The sequence below is a fragment of the Camelina sativa genome, chromosome 13, assembly GCF_030686135.1.
Source record: "Camelina sativa cultivar CO46 ecotype springtype chromosome 13, ASM3068613v1".
NCBI classification, from domain to species: Eukaryota; Viridiplantae; Streptophyta; class Magnoliopsida; order Brassicales; family Brassicaceae; genus Camelina; species Camelina sativa.
This window is the reverse complement of record NC_141892.1, coordinates 1,551,299-1,573,678: the sequence shown is the minus strand read 5'-3', so window position 1 is coordinate 1,573,678 and position 22,380 is coordinate 1,551,299. Positions and strand designations below refer to the sequence as shown.

Below are 22,380 nucleotides of genomic sequence, written 5' to 3'. Positions count from 1 at the left end.
TTTCAATATTAAATTTGAGCTTATATATTGGCGTACACAATCTGACAATCTTTATATACAGTCTATTAATAAATTATGTTTATTAATAAATTAGGTTAAAAGAAATAAGACAAGCCATTAGCCATGTTCTTGAGAGAATATTATGGGACAGAGCATATACGCTTACCTGTTTCCTTTAAGGGAAAGTTTTAACTTTCAACCATTCCGCGATTCGACAAACACCGTCGTTGTTCTTGCCGGTACAGTGAAGCCGCCGGAAAACGCCTCATAAACTGATTTCTTGACTGTTTCATCGCCTGACATCACCTGTGTGAGTCACTCAGTGTTAAATGTTACAGAGCTTGAAACTTTTCTAAAAACAACAACAAACTGAAAGTACAAGCTTATGATTCTTTTTGATGATTCACCTGTACCGGGTGTAATTCGAGATTCCTGTCTTTTAGAGCCGGACTGAGAAATGAGAACTCAGACGGGCGTGCATTGAAGATTACCACAATGAGTGAGTAGCTGTAGTAGTAACAGCACCATTACTGAACAATGTTTACACTTTATGAAGGTTAGAAAGATTTGCCGAGTTGTTGTTTTTTTGGCTTACACTGGATCAATCTGAGATACACTCGGGAGGATGCTCTTATGACCATCTTCAATGCTCATGACAATGGCACCAGGGATTGATGAGGGGCCTGTATTATGAAATCGCACTCGCTCCTGAAAAAGAAACAGAGGTATCATTCCACAAGTTTTTGAGATCTCTTACTTCATTTGTGACTTTGTGGAGATTGTGAATTAGTTAATACAATCACCGCCAAGTTACTTAGAACCTGCATGAGCTTTCTGGTAGTATTTTACGGCGTTGCAAAAGAAGGAAACTACATGAAAAAAATTCATAAAAGGGCAGAGAACCCAGTGGAAGAGAATTATTTAACAGTAGTCATCCTTACCTGGATAGCCTTCGCTGTATCTAAACGAAAGAGTGGTGAAGAGTATCTGATGCGTAACAAATCTAAGAAATTGTGCAGCGTGGCAACTATGTGACTGCTTTGAGGCTTGAAGGATGGATCTTGTAGCCTCGGTTTGATCCTACAGACAGAGTCAGCAAGAGCTGACTGGTTTCAGAAACATGCAATGGGTGTATGGTTCCACTAGTAATCGGATTTATTGAAGGCGATTCGATCAGTACTTACAGTGGCCAATTGTGTTCGTTTTTCCCTTTTGGAGGAAGCCCAACACCCCAATTGTTGGAACTGTAGCTGAAGTCTAGCCTAACTTGTTGCCGTTCATGTCAATCAGTATGTTAATCTATAATCAGAGGAAAAATGTTTATTACAAGAGAGAAAAGGCAAACCTATTGAACCAATCATCGGAGTTGTAAGAATCACGATCAAGTGATTTCGAGCGTAGAATCTCGTCCCCAGCATGGAAGAATGGAATACCCTTCACATGCAGAATAAACATTATAAATTTTTATTTCAAAGATAATGAGTCAAACAAGATATCTACTCGGTGTAATAGATTCAATACTAATGCCCTGATTGCCCTAGTCTGCAGTCCCTTAGTCTACGACTGATCTATCTCTAAGTGTAATTAAAGTTGGGAGACAGTAGAGAACCTGAGAGAGGGCAATCATACTTGACGCCAAATGATTGATTCGACACCTTTCATCAACAGATATTTCCATCGGAGTCTGCAAGAGCAAAGCAGAAATAAGTCTACACATAACCTCAAGTAAGAATATGATGCAGATAAATAGACAGAGAGATACACGTTTGTTAATCAGAAGTGAATTTTAATCAAGCAGAAAAAATCATTAAGCTGAAGAATTGAAATTTTGGATGTCTCCATAAACATATAGACAAAATATTGTTTTATTACCTTCAAACTGATAATGTCAAAGAGAGTTTCATTGTCATGGGCAGAGACGTAGTTAATCTGAAAACACAGAGAAAATGCCGGTATGAGCATCACAGATCTATTGGGGACTTAATTCAATTAAATGATGAAAGTAGTAGAAATAATGTTGCGTACAGTTTCTGTTGGCTGTGAAGCATATGCAACAGGTGTAGCATCATGCATTAAAACCTCTGATCCATTCACCTACATAACGAGAGCCATACATCATAAAAGCTGAGGACAAAATCCTTTGTGAATGGTTACATAATAAAGTGTCTCTACTTGCATACCTCCTTTCCTTCGTAATTGGTCAGCATATAATCCTTCAGATTTGCTGCCATACCAATCTAGTCCATGATGAAAGTATAATGAATATATTAGGAAAATGCTTTCTAAAAGTTAGTGTTACAGTATAGACACCTCTGTGGCATATCAACTCGTAAGATAGTAGAACGTAAAAAGATAGGAGAAAGCATTGGGAACAACTGTGAAGCGAGTTTGAGAGCAAGGTTGGGTTTGGGCATCCATAAGCCTTGATCAGAGATACATGAATACCATATTGCATATGATATCTAACGATGATAAATTACCTGTATGTGATCTTTCGCGGTAGAAAGCATCAGTTCCTGGGTAGCTTCTGAACCATGGTCATGACCGTTAGGCTGTCCAGAACAGGGAGGTTAAGTGAAGATAAGAAATGTACATATTTCTAAGATATATCTCCACTTGAATAATTGTTTAACATTGGCAAACAGGGATATCTTAGTGATTCAATCTTGATTGGTAACTGCACAAAATAAAAACCAACATACCTGTGACAATAAACCTGTAATAAATCCTTGTTGAAGAGGATGACCAAATGGAGATCCCCCAAGAATTGCATCTCGTATACGGTCGTTAAAACTAAATAGAGATTATAACAAAATAAATCAGGGAAATGTGGAACAATTGTTGAAGAAAGTAACAAGATTTCCAATTTATTAACTAAAAGAGGAAAAAGGGACGAAAATCTCTTTTTCCAATGTATTGAAGCAATGAACTTTCAAACCTTCCAATTCCAGTCCCGCATAAGTTGAACTGTGAAGCATTTATTCCACGTCCATTGTTAGCAACTTCACCAAAGTTCCATCCTTCGCCATATCTGATCACAACACAAGAAATAATATGGCTAAAATTATTTCACAAGAAGTAAAAAGACAACTAATGTTGGAAAACTTCATGTAAGCTCGATTAATAGCCAAGACTTACAAGTAAATTCTTGAACCATCAACTCCATCTTTTTCCTTTCTCAAGCTACCAATTGCAGATTTTGCGTTTACCTATGGAACATAGATATTGCAATTCAAATAAGAACTATTTTAATATTACACAAAAACCTAATGAAACAACATACTAACTTCTGAAGAAAGCAGTAAAGGTAACTATCAATTATACAAACAAAACATGCGAGTAACAAAGTTGCTTACCATTGTAGCTTTCATTATATGACCCATAAGATCAAAACGAAAACCATCAACCTGACAGAATCAATACATGATCAGCCAGCCTGAATATACGAGGACAAAAAATACTTTTCAATAATGCTGAATACAATTAACCTAGCCATGGTCAGTAGATCAAAGGTTGAAAGATACATGGGAAAAGCTAATAATTATTTTCTGTGGGATGGCCGGATGGGAACGAAGGTTAAGTTATGGTCGGGATGGGAACGAAGTACCAAATGGAAATAAATCAGAATAGATGACAAGCATGTACCTTATAGTTAACGACCCAATTTAATAGATCATCCCGTATTAGACGATCAACCATATAATGCTCGCTGGCAGTGTTGTTTACACATGTACTGTTTTCAATAAAACCATCATTGTTCCTTCTCAAATAGTAACCTGGAACTATCTAAGAAAATACAGTTTTTCCGTAGAAGAAAGATTGAGAAGTCAGGCTAGACAGTTAGTTATCATACTGAATAAAACATCAGTTAGCTGCATACCTTATCAAGAACAGAGTCTTTGTCGTGTGGCCCATTTGCATGCAAGTGGTTGTAAACAACGTCTAAGATAACATTAAGACCAGTACAATTAAGAGCCTGCCAAAACAAGCTACATAAAGAGCCAACATAAAAAATAGCATGAGGGTTTACCATGCAATCATAACACCTTATATGAATCACTACAAAATTCTACCTTCAATGAGCTTACTAGTATCGCAAATCACAAAGGACAAGTATACACTATCCAATTTACAATATCCAAACATGGGTAGATGCGAACCTGAACCATTTTTCTAAATTCAATTATGCGGTGTGGACCAGTCGGATCACTAGCATAGCTTCCTTTCGGGACTCCCCAGAGCACAGGATTATACCTTCACAAAACAGGAAACTTGTGAAGGTGATGCTTCATAAGGATGAAGTATCTCGTGTATAACAAATTACCCCCAGTTATAGCCATTATCATTCTGGATTTCTGTAATACGAGCTTGTGCCTCAGTTGAACCAGGTGGTAATCCATCCAGCAAACTGGTGTCTACAACAAAAAATTGTCAAAATTATAATACAATAAAATCCAGATACAAAATACCAGACAGAAACAGGGTAGACGACTTTGTTAGTTTTGCTTATAGATTCTATTGGTCTGAAGATTTAAGGTCCTTCCGGCTTTTGAGCTCTAACTTGAGTTCAATAAAAAAAGCCCCAAATTTAAAGATAAAATGGCAAACCAAACATGAATCTTGCACATTCTGTTAAGTGTGTGATTGAGACATCAAAGATACCCTACCTACAGACTTCCAATTCTCCTTCTCATCATCAACATCACCAAACTGATGTGTTGGAAGAAGATGTAGATGGGTAAGACCTGCATCAACTAATTTCTGAAGATGTTTCACACCTGCAGAATCCTGCCAATAGATCTAATGAGATATGACAGAAAACACGACGAATCCAAGTATCTTTGTGAAGAAGCAATGTGACAGAAATAATGTAGATGTACAACTACTATTTGGGGTCATCAGTAAAACATGTGGATCTAGACATCCTATATCGACTAAAATGATAAAGTTATGCACATGGACAATGACATTTGCACCTTTAAAGTGAAAGCCAAATATCCACCACGATTTTCACGCTCGACAGTCTCATCATAGGCACTAAAATAGCAGGTAAAAAAGTTAGACAAACGAGAAGAAACCAAAAATCTATACGAGCATTGTAAACGACTCCATTAAGTATCCTTTTCGTTTGTCTATTATAAGAAGTTGTTGTTTCTTGGTTGCGGGAAGAGAGGAAGAAAGATGAAAGAAGATAATGGGTAAGAGAGAGTGTGTGTAGCTATTCCGACGAGAACTACTAGACAAGTTTTAGCCCATAGAGTCTAGTTACCTGAAGTCCCTCACATGCAGCTCATAAATACTTATATCTGAGTAGGATTTTAGGCATGGCTTCTCATCTGCTAAGTTGTCCCATCCTTTAGGTTTTAGATCATCAGAATCAAGATTAGCCAGAAAAGATTTGCTCCCATCTGCGGAAAGCCTGCTTGAGAAAATACAAATAACACATGACTCATTTTGAAAAAAGTTTGTATGGGGGATATACTTTCAATCCAATTGATTAACTGAAAAATACAATTACCCCCGTGCATAAGGATCATTAGCAAAGCAAGTTTCCACTTTCATGGTGCTTGGATGGTAGACTGATACTTTATACATATAATAGCATCCTTCCCAACTACAAGCCCCTTCAATGCTCCACACACCGTTTGCCTCTTTGAGCGGGCAGATTTCCATCGGACTCTTGTCAAGTGGGTTTTTATAGATGCAAACAGATACTGCCTACTTCAAATGCACAGATGAGCACACAGAGAGTTAAACATGTTTCAGGCAGGTCTAAAAGGCAACAGCATAAACCATTTCCAACATGGGAATCATACTTGAGCAGTGGGAGCCCAAAGGTGAAGAGAGACACCTTCTGGTGTAAAATGTGCACCTAGGGGACCATCATATGAGAACAATTCATCCAGGACGCCAGGCAATTGCAACCCAGTTCCCTGAATCAGCCGTCCTTTCGCTACAGAAAATTAAACAACCACTAAATAAGTTAGTCTCCGTAGTTTCTTTGTATTGTCAATGAGTGATCCTAAACATGAAAGGGAAACAAATAAATCAAACGAAATGGTATAGAAAACTCTAACCATCAAAGCAAACAACAGCTAACTGGCTTTTGACAAGATCCCTGATATCCAAATCTGAAGGAACTTTGAACGATTTGTAATCCCTAATATGTGGAAACTTCTCAATCACCTGAAATTAAGCCTTCCACTTTGAGAATTTTTAAAGAAAATTACCAACAAATTATGTACTCTTACGAAGCAAACACATAACAGAGAGTGGCACAACTTACGTTTGCAGGAAGTGAACTGGATTCAGCTTCAAGCTTGATTCTTAAATCATAACTTGAAAGCCAATGAACCTAATTAAAACAAAAACAATTAAAAAATAAATCACAGAGACACTGATAAAAAGAGTAAAGAGATAAGATTAAGGGCACCATCGATTCCATCTTCACTGAATGATAAACCAGCAATTTTGCTCGCATACAAGTAACAAGATTCTTCACCAGCAACATCCACATTCCAAGCGATTACGCCTTGGGTAACCCAATACGCTCTTGAATAGATCAAACAATGAAGAAACTGATCACAATTTCAACACAAAATCGTCAAAAAAAAAAAAAAAAAAAAAAAAGCAAAATCAGTGACATTCTCCTCAGATAACAAAATCAAGAGGCGTGAACCTGAGAATTCGGAGTGGAGACTTCAAGCGACATGGGTGATGAAGCGGAAGACGAGGAACAGAGGCAGTGAAGCGAAGTTCTCGAAGGAAGTCTGTGACGGGAGATAGAGATTGGAGAAACAGCCCGACGCCGCCGCCGCGGTCGAAGATTAGAATCAGAGGCGAAGATCTGAGGAGGCGCGACGGAGGTGGAGTTGAGAAGATGAACGGAACTTGTTGGTATCAGTGTCAGTGCCATTCTTCTTCTCCGAGTGAGAGTGATAGTTTCAGATTATTCTTCTTCTCCGAGTGAGTGATAGTTTCAGATATAGACGAAAGTACTATTTTACCCCTTAATTTCAAGTTAAATACATTCGCAGTTCTGTTGGCCTTCTTCGAATGGACCACTCCACGCGAGACATATAATGAGGCCCAAACATTAAGAGAAAAAAAGAGGTTACGTTAATATTGATATAGCTTGGATAAATAGGTAAAGATATTAATTGGATAAACTATGAAAAAGACAGTACAAGTGGTTTAGTAGCCGACTTAATTTTGGCTTTTTTATATCTCCACTTGGTTGGTTGGTCAGCAAAACACCTAATTGAGAGAGCTCTCTAGAATATTCTTAAATGATAAGAATTAAGAAGGCGGCAGTTTACTAGTACAGTAGCACTACTAGAAAGAATGAGAGAACAAGTCTTCTCAGCCGACTTGTACAAACACGTGTACCAAGTCAAACCAAATGTGCACAAGCCATTAAAAACTTAGACACTTTGATTTCATCTTTAGTCCACACACAAACATATAACTAAAATAATATCAAAGTGATTATCGACTTGTTCACTCCTCTTCAACACTTTCTCACCTCTTGACACGCAACTTCCTCTCTTCAGACTCCTCTATATATATACACACCCACTTTCGTTTCTTGATTCTTCATAATCAAATCTTTTTCAGATATAATACTAATAATATCTTGTCAACTTAGTAGTCTTATCAAAAAAAAAAAAAACTCAAGACAATTAATGGCGCTTGAAGCTCTTACTTCTCCAAGATTAGCCTCTCAGATGCCGACTGTGTTTCAAGATTCAGGAGTAGGGTTTCATGGGAGTAAAGGCAAGCGATCTAAGCGATCAAGATCTGAATTCGACCGTCACAGTCTCACGGAGGATGAGTATATCGCTTTATGTCTCATGCTTCTTGCTCGAGACGGAGATCGAACCCATGACGTTAACCTCCCTTCTTCACCGGCTCTGTTTCCTCCTACTCCGATCTACAAGTGTGGCGTCTGTGACAAGGCGTTTTCCTCGTACCAGGCCCTTGGTGGACACAAGGCAAGTCACCGGAAAAACTTTTCGTTGTCTCAACCAGCCGGAGGAGATGAGCTACCGACGTCTTCGGCCATAACTACATCTGGTAGCTCAGGCGGCGGCGGGGGAGCAGGAAGTGTTGTGAAGTCGCACGTTTGCTCCATCTGTCATAAATCGTTCGCCACCGGTCAAGCTCTCGGCGGTCACAAACGTTGCCACTACGAAGGAAAGACCGGAGGTAGCAGTAGCGTATCGAATTCGGAAGGTGTGGGTTCTACGAGCCACGTCAGTAGCAGCCACCGTGGGTTTGACCTCAACATCCCGCTGATACCGGAATTCTCGATGGTCAGCGGAGAAGACGAGGTGATGAGTCCCATGCCGGCGAAGAAACTCAAACATAACTCTTCTTAGGGGGAAAAACTTTATATAGGGAATTCGTTTTTTTACTGTACATTCGAAATTTCGATTTTGATTAATATCTTTCTCTTCATTGATATAATTAATGATTATTTCTTGTATAGTATTTTGCTTTTTCTTTTATTTAACTTCAAGTTGTAAGACTGACATGGTTTTGAGTCTCAAACCAAGAATATCAAACATAATATTAATTCCTTTATATAGATATAAAATATGAAATAAAATAAAAAAGAAACGAGAACAATCTTACATTTTGTGGTAGATATATAGTATTGACATCAAACCAAGAATGGTAAATAAAAAATTAACAAGTCGTGGGTTTAATTTGTCGCCAACAACTGGCGATGATTAATCATTTTTTACCAATCAGTTTTTACCTCCCAGGGATAGAGAAATATAGGAGTCGCATGGTTTAACGAGAAGTACAGTCCTTTATCCGCGGCGTACCATGTAGCATTTGCCTTTTCATGTATCGAATCGTTCATACTTGCCTTGTAAGCTGTAAACTCCCGGTGAAGCGTGCCCTTATATCCATGACCATGTTCTAGCTCGCACTTAATTTTTGTCGTACGGAAAAAATTAGCATTGTTGAAACGCCAATATTGTGCTTGATTGCGATGCAAGTATTGGACTTTGAAATCGTCGTCCCTTGAATGGCAGTGGACTGTGAGAATTGGATTTTTTGTTAACCTGCTTACTATCATTAATACGTTTTTGCCATACGCATCTCCAATGCAAAACACTAAAGCAATGAGAGTAATTATGAGACGTTTCATTTTTATTTATTTATTTCTGGGGATGTCGTAAGACTGTCCTTGTTTCTTAAGAAGGATTGTAATTTTGATGTATTTATAGAAATTTTAGTATATGGTTTTTTGAGGTTAGGCGTCAAGATCTCTCTTCTATTCATTTTTATGAAGTTAACTTGAATGTAGAAAGCCAATTTTAAGATGATTAAAAATAGAAATAACTCAAGATATCCATCATGTAGAAATGGCTGAGTGATTAGTACTATTGCGTGGTCAATATTTTTCAATTACGTTAAAGTTGCCAATTTTTGTCCACTAAAGGTTTTTTAAAGAGAATCAAAGGAATTTTGCAGATGGATTTTAAAAAGGAAAAATTATATTGTATAAGAGTAAATTTTAATTTATTGTATAGTTTTAGTTATCTAGGTATATAGTAAAATTTCTTAAAGAGTATCAAAGTTAATAATTAAATTTCTTCTGTCTTACTTTTTGTTCATTAGTGTGAGAGTCCATCCTTTCCTTGCACCGAGGTCGAAGCCTCCCCTTATAAGCGGGTTATACATAACGTATATGGTCTCTTAAGTGAGGCTCAACAAATATAAAAAAAAGTTACGTACGTTGGTATCGATATAGCTTGGAAATAGTAGATATTAATTGGATAAAATATGAAAGAGACAGTACAAGTGGTTAGTACGTAGCCGACTTAAGTTTGGTCTCTTTATATCTCCCACTTGGTTGGTTAGTTGGTCGGTCAGCAAAACACCTTAGTGAGACTGTGAGAGAGCTCTCTAGAATATTCTTAACTGATAAGAATTAAGAAGGCGGCATTTTACTACTACAGTGCTACTGTGCTACTAGAAAGAATGAGAGAAACAAGTATTCTCAGCCGACTTGTACAATCACGTGTATACCAAGTCAAACCAACTGTGCCCAAACCAAACTTAGATACTTTGATTTCATCTTTAGAGTTTAGTCCACACACAAAAAATGTAACAAAAATAATATCAAAGTGATTATCGACTTGTTCACTCCTCTTCAACACTTTCTCATACACGCAACTTCCTCCTCTAGACTCCTCTGACTTTATTATCACACTCTTTCGTTTCTTGTTTTCTTCATAATCAAATCTTTCATTTACTAATAAAATCTTCTCAACTTAGTAGTCTTATCAAAACTCACCATAATATATATATATATATGGCACTTGAAGCTCTTACTTCTCCAAGATTAGCCTCTCCGATGCCGACTCTGTTTCAAGATTCAGGAGTAGGGTTTCATGGGAGTAAAGGCAAGCGATCTCCACCGATCAAGATCTGAATTTGACCGTCACAGTCTCACGGAGGATGAACATATCGCACGTTTGCTCCATCTGTCATAAATCGATCGCCACCGGTCAAGCTCCCGGCGGTCACAAACGTTGCCACTACGAAGGAAAGACCGGAGGTGGCGGCGGAGGGAGCAGTAGCGTGTGTCGAATTCGGAAGGAATGGGATCTATACGCCACGTCAGCAGCAGCCACCGTGGGTTTGACCTCAACATCCCGCTGATACCGGAATTCTCGATGGTCAACGGAGAAGACGAGGTGATGAGCCCCATGCCGGCGAATAAACTCCGGTTTGACTTTCCGGAGAAACTCAAACATAACTCTTTCTAGGGCAAAAAACTGAATTCGTTTTTTCTGTACAGACCAAATTTCGATTTTGATTAATATCTTCTTCTTCATTGATAAAATGAATTCTTTCTTCAACTCTATAAATATCTTTTACTAGGACTCTATATATTTATATATCTTTTATTTAAATGGAATCACTCATTTGGACTGACATGTTTTTGAGTCTCCAATACATTATTTGTGGGTATTTTTCCTAGATAGTATTGACATCAAACCAAGAATATAATATTTAACATAAAATTAACAAGTCGTGGGTTTAATTTGTCGCCAGCAACTGGTGATGATTGATTTAGTGCCAGTTATACATAAATTCAGGAGTTACACGGTTAAACGACCAGTACAGTCCTCTATCCGCGGCGTACCATGTAGAATTTGCGTTATTTTTCATCGACGGGTTCATACTTGACTTGTAAGCTAAAAACGAGAGGTGATGCACGCCACGAGGTCCATGTTTTAGGTCGCACGTAATTTTTGTATCTTTGAAATAAGCATCGTTGAAACGCCAATCTTGTGGTTGATTGTAACGCAAGTATTGAACGCCGAAATTGTCGTCCCTTGAATGGCAGTGGACTGTGAGAATTGCATTTTTTGTTAACTTGCTTACTATCATTAGTACGTTTTTGCCATACGCATCTCCAATGCAAAACACTAAAACAATGAGAGTAATTACGAGACGTTTCATTTTTATTTTTTCTCGGCATGTTAGATTTTTTTTTTTTTCTCTTCTAAGGATTGTGATTTTGATGTATTTATATAATTTTTAGTGTATGGTCGTATGAGGCTATGCGTCAAGATCTGTCTTCTATTCATTTTTATGAAGTTACGCTGAATGTGGAAGGCTAATTTTAAGAAGATTTAAAATAGAAAATAGCTCGATGGCCAATATATGGAAATGGCTGTATAAATCACTAGTACAATTTCAAAAGTCTCCGATTCTAGTCTGGGTGTTACAATTTTAAAAAAAAAAGTTAATTAAATCAAAACGATGTAGTTTAATTGGAAGCGATGTCACCTCATGAAATATTTGGCATCCGAGTCAGTGTCTGTTAACGTTGACTAACGTCTATTAATTTAGATTCGGAAATCAACCCAATTCTAATCATTTGAATATCAAAATATGTATTTTATTTGAATACAAGTATAAATTGGCACTGTTAATATTTTTGAAATTGGTCGCAAGTATTCTTTCCCTACACTAGTTCATTAATTATATATATACGGTTTTAAATTAAGTGGGAGTCCTTAAACCTGTTTATGTCATTATCAATTATATCAAAAACAAGTAGTATTTATAAGTTAATTATTTCGTTCTTGCCTTTCAAAAGAGTTTTTTTTTTTTTAACAACAAATCAATTATATTGGATTATAAATGTATTACAAGATACATGATACACAAAAACATCAAATACAACCATTAAACCAAACAAAGAAAATTGAACACAATTTCGACGAAGAAGTGAAAGTGACCATGCTTTCCAAACAGAAGCCTTATTGGCAACAAACATAATCTGTTAAATCCCCTCTTCATATACTTGTAAAAGGCTAACATCTATAATCTTATAGATGAAACTACCAAATGCTTTCTGCATTATTTTGATTAAAAGAATACACTGATATCTTGTTTGAAATGGTTTTGGATCATGTCTTTTGAAATGCCATATCCATCGTTGTCGCTTAGTGGCCATGAATTCTTTTTCCATAAAACATCGAAGGACAGCATGAACATCACCATCATCGAGTCGTCTTCCTAGACCGAGGAAGTTATCACATAAGCCAATTTCTTCAATCGTAAAAAATTCCCTCTTGATCCCCGGATTGAATACCCAAATGACTTCTCCAAACCGTAAGTTAGGAGTAGATTCATCAGTTACAAACCGGAGATGACACCAATGAATGAGACCACCGGAAACAAATACTTTACGATTCGAATGAATCGACATAACACAAGGCGAAAACCATTGGTGGGATGGAGATGTCAAAACCATCGGTGAAAACAGATTGAATTGATAGGCCAACCAAATCATGAACTGAAACAAAAACAAGTTCCAAATATGATATGGGGCCATTAGATGGATAACTTTGATCACCACCATCATGATATGGCAAAAGGCATATATGTGAAACAATCGATTTGCCATGATATCAATAGAAACTAGAAGTTATAAAAGAAAACAAAGAGGACGACGGTGTCCGACGTCGGAGAGACCGACGCCGGCCAAAACGATTGATAAGAGAAGGTGTCTTCGATCGGTGGCAAATCACTTGCCTTTCAAAGGAGTTATGTTCAAAGTCAAGGTTCGAAAATTGTCTACAAGTAAAAGTAAAATGATGGAGCATATATTGGGCTTTATTTTAGTTGATAATTATTTATTTTGGAAAGGATTATGATTATAATAATTTTTGGTGTTTATATCTTTCCTTAGTTTTAGATTTGAGTTTATTATAAAGGGTGTTATAAAAGAGGTAGAACCTTCTTACCTTCACATGTATAGACAACTATTGATTATTGAATAAACTAGTTTTAAGAGAGCTTTATGTAACGCCTAGAAAAGAGTATTCTCAATCTTAAGAGCTTGTGTTCAAGTCATGTAAGGAAGATTTGCAAAACTACGTCGATATTTTTTGTTGGATCCAATCTCGACTCTATCCATATTGCTTCTTTGTCAACTTTTTGACTTTTTAAACAAAATCCGTTCGTGAATCTAAGTCTAGTTGTTAATTAAGTTTGCCTTCGCATCATAAAAACTTTTTAATTAATCAAATTAAAAGAATAACTATAAGCTTTTGTTTTGCTTTAATAAAGCACATGGTTTATATACATTACTAAAAAAAACCACCATTATGTTTCAAGAGTCATTCTGCCATATATTCTAAGGCCATGAATGGTGACATATAAAGTGCGTAATTGTAAGTGTGGTTTTCAAAAAACTAAATTTTACACCATTCACAAAACAACAACATAATTTGCGTTATTTAAGAAAGAGAAAAAAAAGCTGTTTACGTGTTTTTGAAGGAACCAATTTAACTCATAGACCGCACTTGTGTTATGACTCACCAATTAGCTAGCGGTTTTGTGTTTTTATGTTTTACCAATTAGAATAATTAATTCATTAATTTTTCATAAGTTATAAAATAATGAGTTTTTATGAAAAACAAATTTAAAGAAAATAAAAAGTTAGCCAATTGAAATTTCAATTTATTTATTTTTAATTCACAAATATTTGTTATATATATTATACTTATCTTTGAAAAAATCACATACACAATGAGGTCATAAAAAAAATCTTATACTATTTTCTTATGTACTAATAGTTGAATTAATCTATATTTTCTTAATTCAAGATTTTATTACAATAATAGAGTATATATCTCATTTGTAAATAGATAAATATACTTAGTATATAACTATATATAGTTATTTTATTATAATCAAAATTAAAAGATAATTTTATATAAACATATAATATGTAATATATCACCATTTTTACAAAAAACAAAAAATGGGTTTCACCATATACTTTGATAATTTTATCTACAATTTGTAAATTGTATTGTTTTTTGCATTTTTACCATTCAAACATTTTCTTGTAAACCGTAAATAATTTTTTTCACCAATCAAATTTTATTGTGTACCGTTTATTTTGTATAAACCGCACTTGTCCCGCAAACCACATGTACCGCACTTAATCCGTATCGCACTCTAAAACCGCTTTCTCCGCACAACCAAATATGCGGTCACCATTCAGATCCTAAATGGGTGAGCCGGTGAGCTACCGTATAATTACATATGTCCAAGTCTATACAGTATACATTATTAAAGCGTAATAATAGCAATGGATGATGATTATATTCATTTTTGTTTGTCCGAATCATTTCACGTGGATAGCAAGAAAGATACAATATAGGTAAAACATTGTGCACTGCGAGGTGTGTCAATGTCAACAAATCAAAGGCTAAAAAATGTTAACAGTGACATCAGATTGTCACTTCACAATTTATATATAAACACTATACTGTGAGTTCGAATGGTGACCGCGGTTTTGGTTGTGCGGAGAAAGCGGTTTTGGAGTGCGGTACGGTTCAACTGCGGTACGTGCGGTTTGCGGGACAAGTGCGGTTTATACAAAATAAGCGGTACAGAATGATATTTGATTGGTGAAAAAACTATTTGCGGTTCAGTATTAATTGTGTGAATGGTAAAAAAAGAAAAAGTGGTGCGGATTACATATATTATAAATAAATTTATTAATAATTAGTATGTTTGTATATTATTGTATGTTATGAATTAATAATAAAAATAACTGTATTTATAAACCTTAAATACTATAGTTGATCAAAAAGTAATTTTTTTTTCTACCATATACTCTCTACCGATAGCAGTCGGATTCTTAAGAGTATAATTATTCATCGCAATTGCTTCGTCGAACAATTGAATTAATGTTTTTTCCTGAATGTATGACCATTTATACTTGTCTTTGTTCTACAAATTATGCAAATACAATGTCACATATTATATCAAGTATAATTCTTATTTAAAATTTTAATAAAAACTAGCTAAAGAAAATTTACCCGTACTGTTGTTTCCGTTGGAGGAGTTGAATTTTCGATTGGCTGATTTGAACTTGTTTGTCTAGAAGAATTTGTGTTTCTTCGACGATTTGACGACATATCTACATTTAATGAAAGTTATTGGTTACTATACATTTTATATCGATAAAATTATTTTATTGTTAATAAGAATTCTTTTAAACATATTGTTTTATTTCTAAACTAATATATATTGTTATCTATACATATACATATACATATATAAATATATTAGTTAGGAAAATAAAATAAAAATGATATGAAACATAATGAAAATGTTCAATTGTTATATAATTAAACTAACATGTATAATCTTAAAAAATTAAGTAAACTGGATTACAAATTTTTTTAAAGTAACAATATAATGAATACATAAAGACTATGATATATGAGTATTTTAATAATCACTATGATATTTAAGTAGTATGGACAATATTATTATTTACTGAATAATAAAATTATTACTTTTATTAATTTTCAACTTAAAACATATATTACAACCCTATTTATTAACATAAAAATTGCAGTTTAAATCAGTTTTTATAAATTTAAAATCTAACAAAGCATTTAAAAGTGTACTTTTCATTAATTCATTTTGAAAATATATTAAACAAAACCTATATAAGATTGTGTTTAGGAAAATATGAAAATAGGTTTTTCAGAAAAAAATAAAAAGAAATTAAATATGAGAAGTAATTAAAAAAAAACATTACCAAAATGATGTTGCACTACAAATCGAGAGGTAGAGAAAGAGAGAGGATAAAATATACTAGATGTTTACCAAAGTAAAATCTTTAGAGAGAGAGGAAGTAAGAGAATAAGGGATAGTTGTTTTTTTGGTTTTTGATAACGTAGACACATATGTTTATATAATACATTTATATATTAAAAAATTATTAAATAAAGCATTAATTGGTTGCGGTCCCAGAAACCGCTGGTTATTACCCGTTGTATTTTTGAAAGGCGGTTCATGCCTTTATTTGCTGAATCGATCCACTTTTTGTTTTTTTTTTTCAAAAAACGCAAATTAATTTTTTTTCTCTTTATTGGCTCTACATGTGCGGTTTTGGTTTTTATTTTTTGAAAACCGCAAATTTGTTGTTCCCATTCACTGCGTGTATATCTTAAAGATCAGCATTATTTTGGAAGAGAGAGATCACTACTACGGTCTCCTCCACTCTCTGTCTCAGGACTCCATGTGCTTTCTTCAACAAAAAAGCCTATCTAAACAATTCTCAACCCAATTCTTATAAAATGTATCTTGGCTTGGTCCTTTAATAATGCAAATATATGTCGTAGCTACATGAGCGCGATGTCATTTTTCACCAAAACAAACAATTAGAATATATCGACAGTGATCATCCTAATCATTGCAGCCTCTTTACTTGTTTCTTTTGTACCAATGAGGTTCACGAGTAACACGTTATATACAAATTTTAATATAATAACACAAAAGATATATATACAAACAAGAAAAGTAGCGTACGAGGGCCTAATCAATTACAACCAAAACTTTATATAACACATTATACATATTATTTAAACAGTCCCATAATTGGAGACTAAAATTGTACCAAAATGCATACTCTAACGATTCTCATCTTTCTTGTCCCTCTTCTTCTTTTTCTCTTCCGCCACCTCCTTTCACGGCGGCGGAGGCTTACAAAACCCTACCCTCCCGGCCCCAAAGGCTTACCCATCATTGGAAATATTCTCATGATGAACCACTTCAACCACCGCGGCCTGGCCAAGCTCAGCCGTATATACGGTGGGTTGCTCCACCTCCGCCTCGGGTTTTCCCACGTTTTCGTTGTTTCTTCTCCGGACATCGCACGTCAAGTCCTCCAAGTCCAACACCATGTTTTCTCAAACCGTCCCACCACAATCGCAATCCGTTACTTGACCTACGGGGGATCTGATCTTGCATTCTGCAATTACGGCCCGTTTTGGCGTCGGATGAGAAAGCTCTACGTCATGATGCTCTTTAGCCGTAAACGGGCCGAGTCATGGGTCTCTGTTGATGAAGAAGTCCACAAATCGGTCCGTTTTGTGGCGGTTAACGTCGGAAAACCGTTAAACGTATGTAAACTAGCATTTTCCCTAACAAGAGACATAACGTTCCGAGCTGCTTTCGGCTCCTCGTCGTCCACTTCTGACGAAGAACGATTAGAAGAGTTCCTTGAGATCATACAAGAGTTCTCTAAGCTATTTGGTGAGTTTAATGTAGCGGACTATGTCCCTTCGTGGCTCAGTTGGATTGACCCGCAAGGGATTAACAAGCGGGTGGAGAAAGCTCGAAAGTCTCTCGACTGTTTCATTGACTCCGTCATCGACGATCACTTGCTCAAGAAAACGAGAGAACGTAACGTTGATGATGAAGAGAACGATATGGTTGATCAATTACTTGCGTTTAACAAAGAAGAAATCAAAGTCAACAACTCTGAGACCAACATTAAACTCAATAACATCAAAGGCATTATCATTGGTAAATTAAACATTATATTTCACAATTTTTTTTTCACAATTAAATTAAACATCAAAGGCATTATTTCACAATTAAACATTTCACCAAAAAAAAAAAAAAAAAAAAATTTAAACATTATATTTCACAATTTTTTTTTTTTTGGAAAATAATCATATATCTGAAAACACTAGCTTTTATATGTATTGTTGTTCAATGGAAAAAAAAAAAAAAGGATGTGATGTTCGGAGGAACCGAGACGGTGGCATTAGCAATCGAGTGGGTTTTAACGGAGCTACTTCGGAGCCCCGAGAACATGAAACGAGTCCAGGACGAGCTAGCGAGTGTGGTTGGGCTTGACCAGTGGCGCATGGAAGACACGCACCTCGAGAAGCTCACCTTCTTAAAATGTACACTCAAGGAAGCCTTACGACTACACCCGCCGTTCCCTCTCCTCCTCCACGAGACGGTGGAGGACGCGGAGGTCACAGGTTACTTCATCCCCAAGGGATCGCGCGTGATGGTCAATACCTCCGCTCTCGGGCGTGACCCGGATTCTTGGTCCGACCCGGAAATATTCAACCCGGGTAGGTTTTTGGACCCTGACGCTCCGGACCTGAGGGGGAACAATTTCGAATTCATTCCGTTCGGGTCGGGTCGGAGATCTTGCCCGGGCATGCAACTCGGGGTGTACGCGTTTGAGCTTGCAGTGGCTCATCTTTTACTCTGCTTCACGTGGAGTTTACCGGACGGTATGAAATCCAGTGACGTCGACACCGTTGAAGGGCCGGGTCTCACCGTTCCTAAGGCAACTCCTTTGGTGGCGGTGCCGACTACGCGCCTCCTCTGCCCAATCGTCTCTTGAAGACAGAAATGAAAAGCCTCCACCTTTGAAAACAAAAGTTTTCGGAATAGGAGTAAACTCTCTTGTAACATGGTATTACAGAACCGTAAATTGAGAAAATTATTAATGTAAGCTGTCAATACCCAATACTTATTAGTCTATGAAAATAATATATATTTGTATAGATAGATAATTTAAAAATCTATTTACTTTAATTATATATATAAATAATAAAATATGAATATAATTATCTGATTAATGAGGAAATTGATATCTACTAACAAGAAATAAGCATAAGAAAGTAATGACAAATTACAGAAGCGTAGATATATATAGCTTACACTATCGTTTTAAGTAGGCGGCAAAATCATACAAGTGCATGAAGTAAGCTTTTGAACAAATAGCACAAGACAAATGCTGGAGATTTAGCATTTTCGTCGCATCTTCACTTTACGTGAGACTTCTTTGTATGACTGGACTTTCTCTGCGGCATGTCTCGATGGTCTCCCCACAGATGATCTTCTTGTCATCCCTTCGTTTTCATCAGCTTTAGGCTTGTCCTTTGATTCGGTTTCGTGATCACACTCTTGAACTACGTTGTTGTCTAAAGATGGGTCTGTCGCTATTTCTTTAATTGCTTCATCGGTTTGAGATTTACCCATTCTTGATTGTCTTCTCGTTGAGACTCTGACAAGTACACCACAGAGATTAACAGTCAACATTACATCATTGAAACATGATCATCAGTGGAATATGCAGGAAATTCACTGTCACTAACAAACCTGCGTTTCTGGTTTGTCTCTTTTGTGTCACCTCTGCTTTCAGATGGTTCCTCCACAGCTTCAGATCTTGATCCAAGAGACTCTTCGATTACTAAACTTCTAAAATATTATCCAGGAGAGAATATATTAGCTATAATTTGATTTCTATGTTTTCACTCGACGGACTGGGAAAATCTTAAAAAGATAAGTTTTTAACAAACCTTGCATCATCAGCATTCAAGGTTTCAGAGTCAGACACTTCCGGTACTTGGATATCAAACCTTGCAGACCGTTGTATTGAAGAGAGTCTGCTCAGTAGTACAAGAAATTAGTAACCTCAAACACACTTTTAGTAACATCTGTTAAGTGTAATACAACGTAATTTAGGCTCTTACAAACCTTCTCCTCTTGGTCGTCTCCATAACTTTGATTCCCTCATCGAAGCTTTTACATGGTTCAGCTTCTTCAGGCCTTAACCGAGCAGACCGTCTTCTCAAAGAGAGTCTGTTCGAAGCAGAGAAAGTGTCATTGCAATAAACTATTGTCCATTCAGAGTTTGCAACAACGTCTAATAATTAAAGTGGATAGAGGAAGGAAAAAAACACTAACAAACCTTGCGGTTTCATTAGTTTCTTTGGGAGCATCCATCTCAAGCAATTTTTCCGTTGGTTCAGTTTCTTGAACATCAAACCTGGTAGACTGCCTTCGTGTGCATTGCCTACAACAAAAACAAACAACAACAAAAAGGAATAAAAGCACGAATAAGATACACTTGTATTCCCACTGTTTTTGCGTAGAAATTGACGTTAACATGCAATTCTTGGACTGAATATACGAACCTCTTGCGATGCACACTGTCTTTTCCCGGGTTTGCTGCATCAAGAACAAACTTCTTGTTGACGACATTGTCAATAATTTGATTTTCCTCCCCAGAGACAACCTCCTTTTCAATGTCATCTTTAGTTTGGCAGGTCTCTTCAGGTATAACAGTGGTATCTATAACTCCAGAAACTCTCCTACAAAAGAAACAATAGCAATTCAGGTTTACATGACTGCCAAAAGCTTTCACAGAAAACATGGATGAAAAGTTAAGCAGATTAGGACCTTTTACTTTTAGCTTTCTCATTCACGTGTATTGGCTTGACGTCGGCACTTCCTGAAGCTGAAGAAGAAACAACATAGAGTAAGGATGCGAAGCGTTTTCTAGGATCAACAATGAATCTAAGCAAAACAGTTTACGTTTTATCCTCGACGTCCGCTTTCTTTTGGTATCTTTTTGATTCATATCATGCACCTGAAAGGTTTTGCAATCACCATCAGAAGCGTTTGCTAAAACCTTGACGTCATTAACAAAGCCAAATAGTGTGAAAACGATGTTGAACAAAAGGTGTTAGATTCCTATTCTGAGAATGTCAGTAAGGAAAATTCAAGTAAGCACCTTGTCTTGCGATGCATGATCTGTACGTGGAAGCGTTTCCTCCTGGACGAAATTACATAACAAAAAAATGTTCTCATTGTTTTTAACAATTTCTCAGATAAACTATAATCGATGGAAAATTTAAAGACTGAGGGGATAACTTGCCTCAAGCTGTTTCTTGACCTTAAGTAATGCATTCTTGCAGCCAAGTTCATGCTGGAGTTCCTTGAGCTGAAAAAAATACAGACAATGCCAATTGATTGAAGAACTTGTAATATGACAAATCAAGAAAGACTCAGTTTGAGAGATTTCAGTTCTAGAAAAGCTTACTCTGTCTCTACTTGTATTGAGTTCCTGGAAGGAAAAACAAGAAAAAGGACAATGAAGCCTTATTTAATCATATAGTTTCAAATAATCTAAAAATCATCTCAAAATCAATAGAAAGATGAAACACACCGCCAACATCTGACTGTTTGCCTGCGCAAGCTGCAAATTCTTTTCTTGCACACTCCTTAAGTTGATCCTCAGTTTCTGAAACTCAATACCACTCAACTCGACGATTTTACTGTATCCACAAAACCAAGATTACAAAATTAAAAAAAAAACGTATATGAAACTCAAAAGCCAACGAAAACAGGATATTTACTTCCGGTGTGCTAGGGCTTTCATCAGTGTCATGTTTTCCTGCAAAATCAAATCAAACACAGCAACCAAATCAGAATCATACAGTATGCCACGAATCAACAAGAACAGAGTGAAAGGCAATACCTTTTGAAGCTTTTGAGCAAACTCCTGAGAAGAGAATAGCATATTTTCTTTCTGCTGCATCTCCTCTCTGTTCATTTCTTTAACAGGATCCTGCAAGTTGTAATCCATTAGTAACAGCAGCGCGGAGCAATGGAATGAATTGTTGGTTCAGGTCTGGAAATTTTTTTCACCTTTTGAGAACCTAAACCCCTATTTGAGTAGTCAAGGCTCAATTCAGTTAGCACCATCCTTTCATCTGGCTATACCACCCTACCTGACCTCTGGTTTCTCGGAAACTGGAGACACCTGGCTACTAAATCAGACGCACATCAACGATTCCTCAAAAAACCTCACTCATACTTCGATTCCACTAAAAGCTAAACAAATTTGGAGTCTCGATTGGGAAAACGAAGTAACTTACGAGTAACACGATAGCAGGAATCGACTCTCTTTGAGCTTTCAGAATTCGTGATTTCGAGAGAAAATGGAAATCAACAAATGTCTCTCCTCAAGCAAATCGACGCCACTGGGAATTCAAGAAATCAGAGACTCTCACAGTCGTCGCTCTGCTTACGGTCGTGGTTGTGGGGGGATCCGACGAGAACTGACTGCTCGTTTCCACAAACCCTAGATTCTCTCTATCGAACAAGACTGAAAAATTACGGTTGCCTCGGCGGCAAACCGGTTTATCTGATTACGAAATTAAAAAAAAATTACTCGGGCTGGTTTAATATAACCGCTTCACTTATCTGATT

General features: G+C 36.4%; 5 protein-coding genes, 1 long non-coding RNA gene and 1 pseudogene across 15 annotated transcripts; 3 read left to right on the top strand and 4 right to left on the bottom strand.

Moving 5' to 3' along the window:
* LOC104734447 (pullulanase 1, chloroplastic) lies at positions 1–7,091 on the bottom strand. 4 transcript variants are annotated; one of them, XM_010454029.3, is made up of 28 exons: positions 6,680–7,091; positions 6,434–6,578; positions 6,287–6,339; positions 6,078–6,186; positions 5,817–5,953; positions 5,519–5,718; positions 5,270–5,419; positions 4,977–5,037; positions 4,668–4,788; positions 4,325–4,415; positions 4,161–4,254; positions 3,881–3,976; positions 3,646–3,786; positions 3,357–3,407; positions 3,139–3,209; positions 2,939–3,031; positions 2,703–2,793; positions 2,481–2,552; positions 2,181–2,237; positions 2,026–2,094; positions 1,873–1,929; positions 1,610–1,684; positions 1,346–1,434; positions 1,185–1,262; positions 942–1,080; positions 596–708; positions 408–507; positions 1–306 (listed from the first exon to the last, which is right to left on the bottom strand). In XM_010454029.3, the coding sequence occupies exons 1-28, from the start codon at positions 6,914–6,916 to the stop codon at positions 196–198; spliced, it is 2,901 nt and encodes a 966-aa protein (XP_010452331.2). In that variant the 5' UTR covers positions 6,917–7,091; the 3' UTR covers positions 1–195. The 4 variants fall into 4 exon arrangements, with proteins under 4 accessions (XP_010452331.2, XP_087337868.1, XP_087337866.1 ...); XM_087481742.1 differs by lacking the exon at positions 4,977–5,037 and having other exon boundaries at positions 6,287–6,338; positions 6,680–6,997; XM_087481740.1 differs by lacking the exons at positions 6,078–6,186; positions 6,287–6,339; positions 6,434–6,578; positions 6,680–7,091 and having other exon boundaries at positions 5,519–5,721.
* A 208-nt stretch (positions 7,092–7,299) lies between these two features.
* On the top strand, positions 7,300–8,493 carry LOC104734446 (zinc finger protein ZAT6). The gene has a single exon (XM_010454028.3). It carries the CDS (start codon positions 7,686–7,688, stop codon positions 8,379–8,381), a length of 696 nt encoding a protein of 231 aa, XP_010452330.1. The 5' UTR covers positions 7,300–7,685; the 3' UTR covers positions 8,382–8,493.
* A 1,697-nt stretch (positions 8,494–10,190) lies between these two features.
* LOC109128487 (zinc finger protein ZAT6 pseudogene) lies at positions 10,191–10,886 on the top strand (annotated as a pseudogene).
* A 211-nt stretch (positions 10,887–11,097) lies between these two features.
* Positions 11,098–11,418, bottom strand: LOC147929114 (S-protein homolog 8-like). The gene has a single exon (XM_087482356.1). It carries the CDS (start codon positions 11,416–11,418, stop codon positions 11,098–11,100), a length of 321 nt encoding a protein of 106 aa, XP_087338482.1.
* A 3,537-nt stretch (positions 11,419–14,955) lies between these two features.
* On the bottom strand, positions 14,956–16,226 carry LOC104734445 (uncharacterized). 2 transcript variants are annotated; one of them, XR_015578220.1, is made up of 3 exons: positions 16,109–16,226; positions 15,378–15,478; positions 15,098–15,288 (listed from the first exon to the last, which is right to left on the bottom strand). It is a non-coding gene; the product is annotated as an uncharacterized LOC104734445 (long non-coding RNA). The 2 variants fall into 2 exon arrangements; XR_015578219.1 differs by lacking the exon at positions 16,109–16,226 and having other exon boundaries at positions 14,956–15,288; positions 15,378–15,641.
* A 737-nt stretch (positions 16,227–16,963) lies between these two features.
* On the top strand, positions 16,964–18,784 carry LOC104737831 (cytochrome P450 84A4-like). The gene is made up of 2 exons (XM_010458090.2): positions 16,964–17,878; positions 18,091–18,784. The coding sequence occupies exons 1-2, from the start codon at positions 16,974–16,976 to the stop codon at positions 18,719–18,721; spliced, it is 1,536 nt and encodes a 511-aa protein (XP_010456392.2). The 5' UTR covers positions 16,964–16,973; the 3' UTR covers positions 18,722–18,784.
* A 154-nt stretch (positions 18,785–18,938) lies between these two features.
* LOC104734444 (SHUGOSHIN 2) lies at positions 18,939–22,376 on the bottom strand. Of its 6 annotated transcripts, none has more exons than XM_087481743.1 (16): positions 22,047–22,376; positions 21,817–21,938; positions 21,647–21,736; positions 21,525–21,562; positions 21,335–21,443; positions 21,209–21,232; positions 21,044–21,109; positions 20,900–20,941; positions 20,701–20,755; positions 20,566–20,623; positions 20,301–20,477; positions 20,075–20,179; positions 19,861–19,965; positions 19,683–19,769; positions 19,483–19,581; positions 18,939–19,387 (listed from the first exon to the last, which is right to left on the bottom strand). In XM_087481743.1, the coding sequence occupies exons 2-16, from the start codon at positions 21,871–21,873 to the stop codon at positions 19,126–19,128; spliced, it is 1,374 nt and encodes a 457-aa protein (XP_087337869.1). In that variant the 5' UTR covers positions 21,874–21,938; positions 22,047–22,376; the 3' UTR covers positions 18,939–19,125. The 6 variants fall into 6 exon arrangements, with proteins under 6 accessions (XP_087337869.1, XP_010452328.1, XP_019090493.1 ...); XM_010454026.3 differs by having other exon boundaries at positions 20,701–20,797; positions 22,047–22,372; XM_019234948.2 differs by having other exon boundaries at positions 20,701–20,797; positions 21,817–21,935; positions 22,047–22,372.
* Positions 22,377–22,380: the final 4 nt, after the last annotated feature.

What these genes read in the sequence shown, in the direction of transcription:
- LOC104737831 (XM_010458090.2), top strand. Translation starts at nt 16,974, where the DNA reads ATGCATACTCTAACGATTCTCATCTTTCTTGTCCCTCTTCTTCTTTTT. An exon ending in AACATCAAAGGCATTATCAT is followed by an intron (nt 17,879 to 18,090) that starts TGGTAAATTAAA and finishes AAAAAAAAAAAA; the next exon opens with GGATGTGATGTTCGGAGGAA.
- LOC104734446 (XM_010454028.3), top strand. Translation starts at nt 7,686, where the DNA reads ATGGCGCTTGAAGCTCTTACTTCTCCAAGATTAGCCTCTCAGATGCCG.
- LOC104734444 (XM_010454026.3), bottom strand. Translation starts at nt 21,873, where the DNA reads ATGGTGCTAACTGAATTGAGCCTTGACTACTCAAATAGGGGTTTAGGT. An exon ending in AAAGCCCTAGCACACCGGAA is followed by an intron (nt 21,444 to 21,524) that starts GTAAATATCCTG and finishes TTGTGGATACAG; the next exon opens with TAAAATCGTCGAGTTGAGTG. An exon ending in GAGACAAACCAGAAACGCAG is followed by an intron (nt 19,388 to 19,482) that starts GTTTGTTAGTGA and finishes TGTACTTGTCAG; the next exon opens with AGTCTCAACGAGAAGACAAT.
- LOC147929114 (XM_087482356.1), bottom strand. Translation starts at nt 11,418, where the DNA reads ATGATAGTAAGCAAGTTAACAAAAAATGCAATTCTCACAGTCCACTGC.
- LOC104734447 (XM_010454029.3), bottom strand. Translation starts at nt 6,916, where the DNA reads ATGGCACTGACACTGATACCAACAAGTTCCGTTCATCTTCTCAACTCC. An exon ending in CCAATTACGAAGGAAAGGAG is followed by an intron (nt 2,095 to 2,180) that starts GTATGCAAGTAG and finishes CTCGTTATGTAG; the next exon opens with GTGAATGGATCAGAGGTTTT. An exon ending in CTTCACAGCCAACAGAAACT is followed by an intron (nt 1,930 to 2,025) that starts GTACGCAACATT and finishes CTGTGTTTTCAG; the next exon opens with ATTAACTACGTCTCTGCCCA.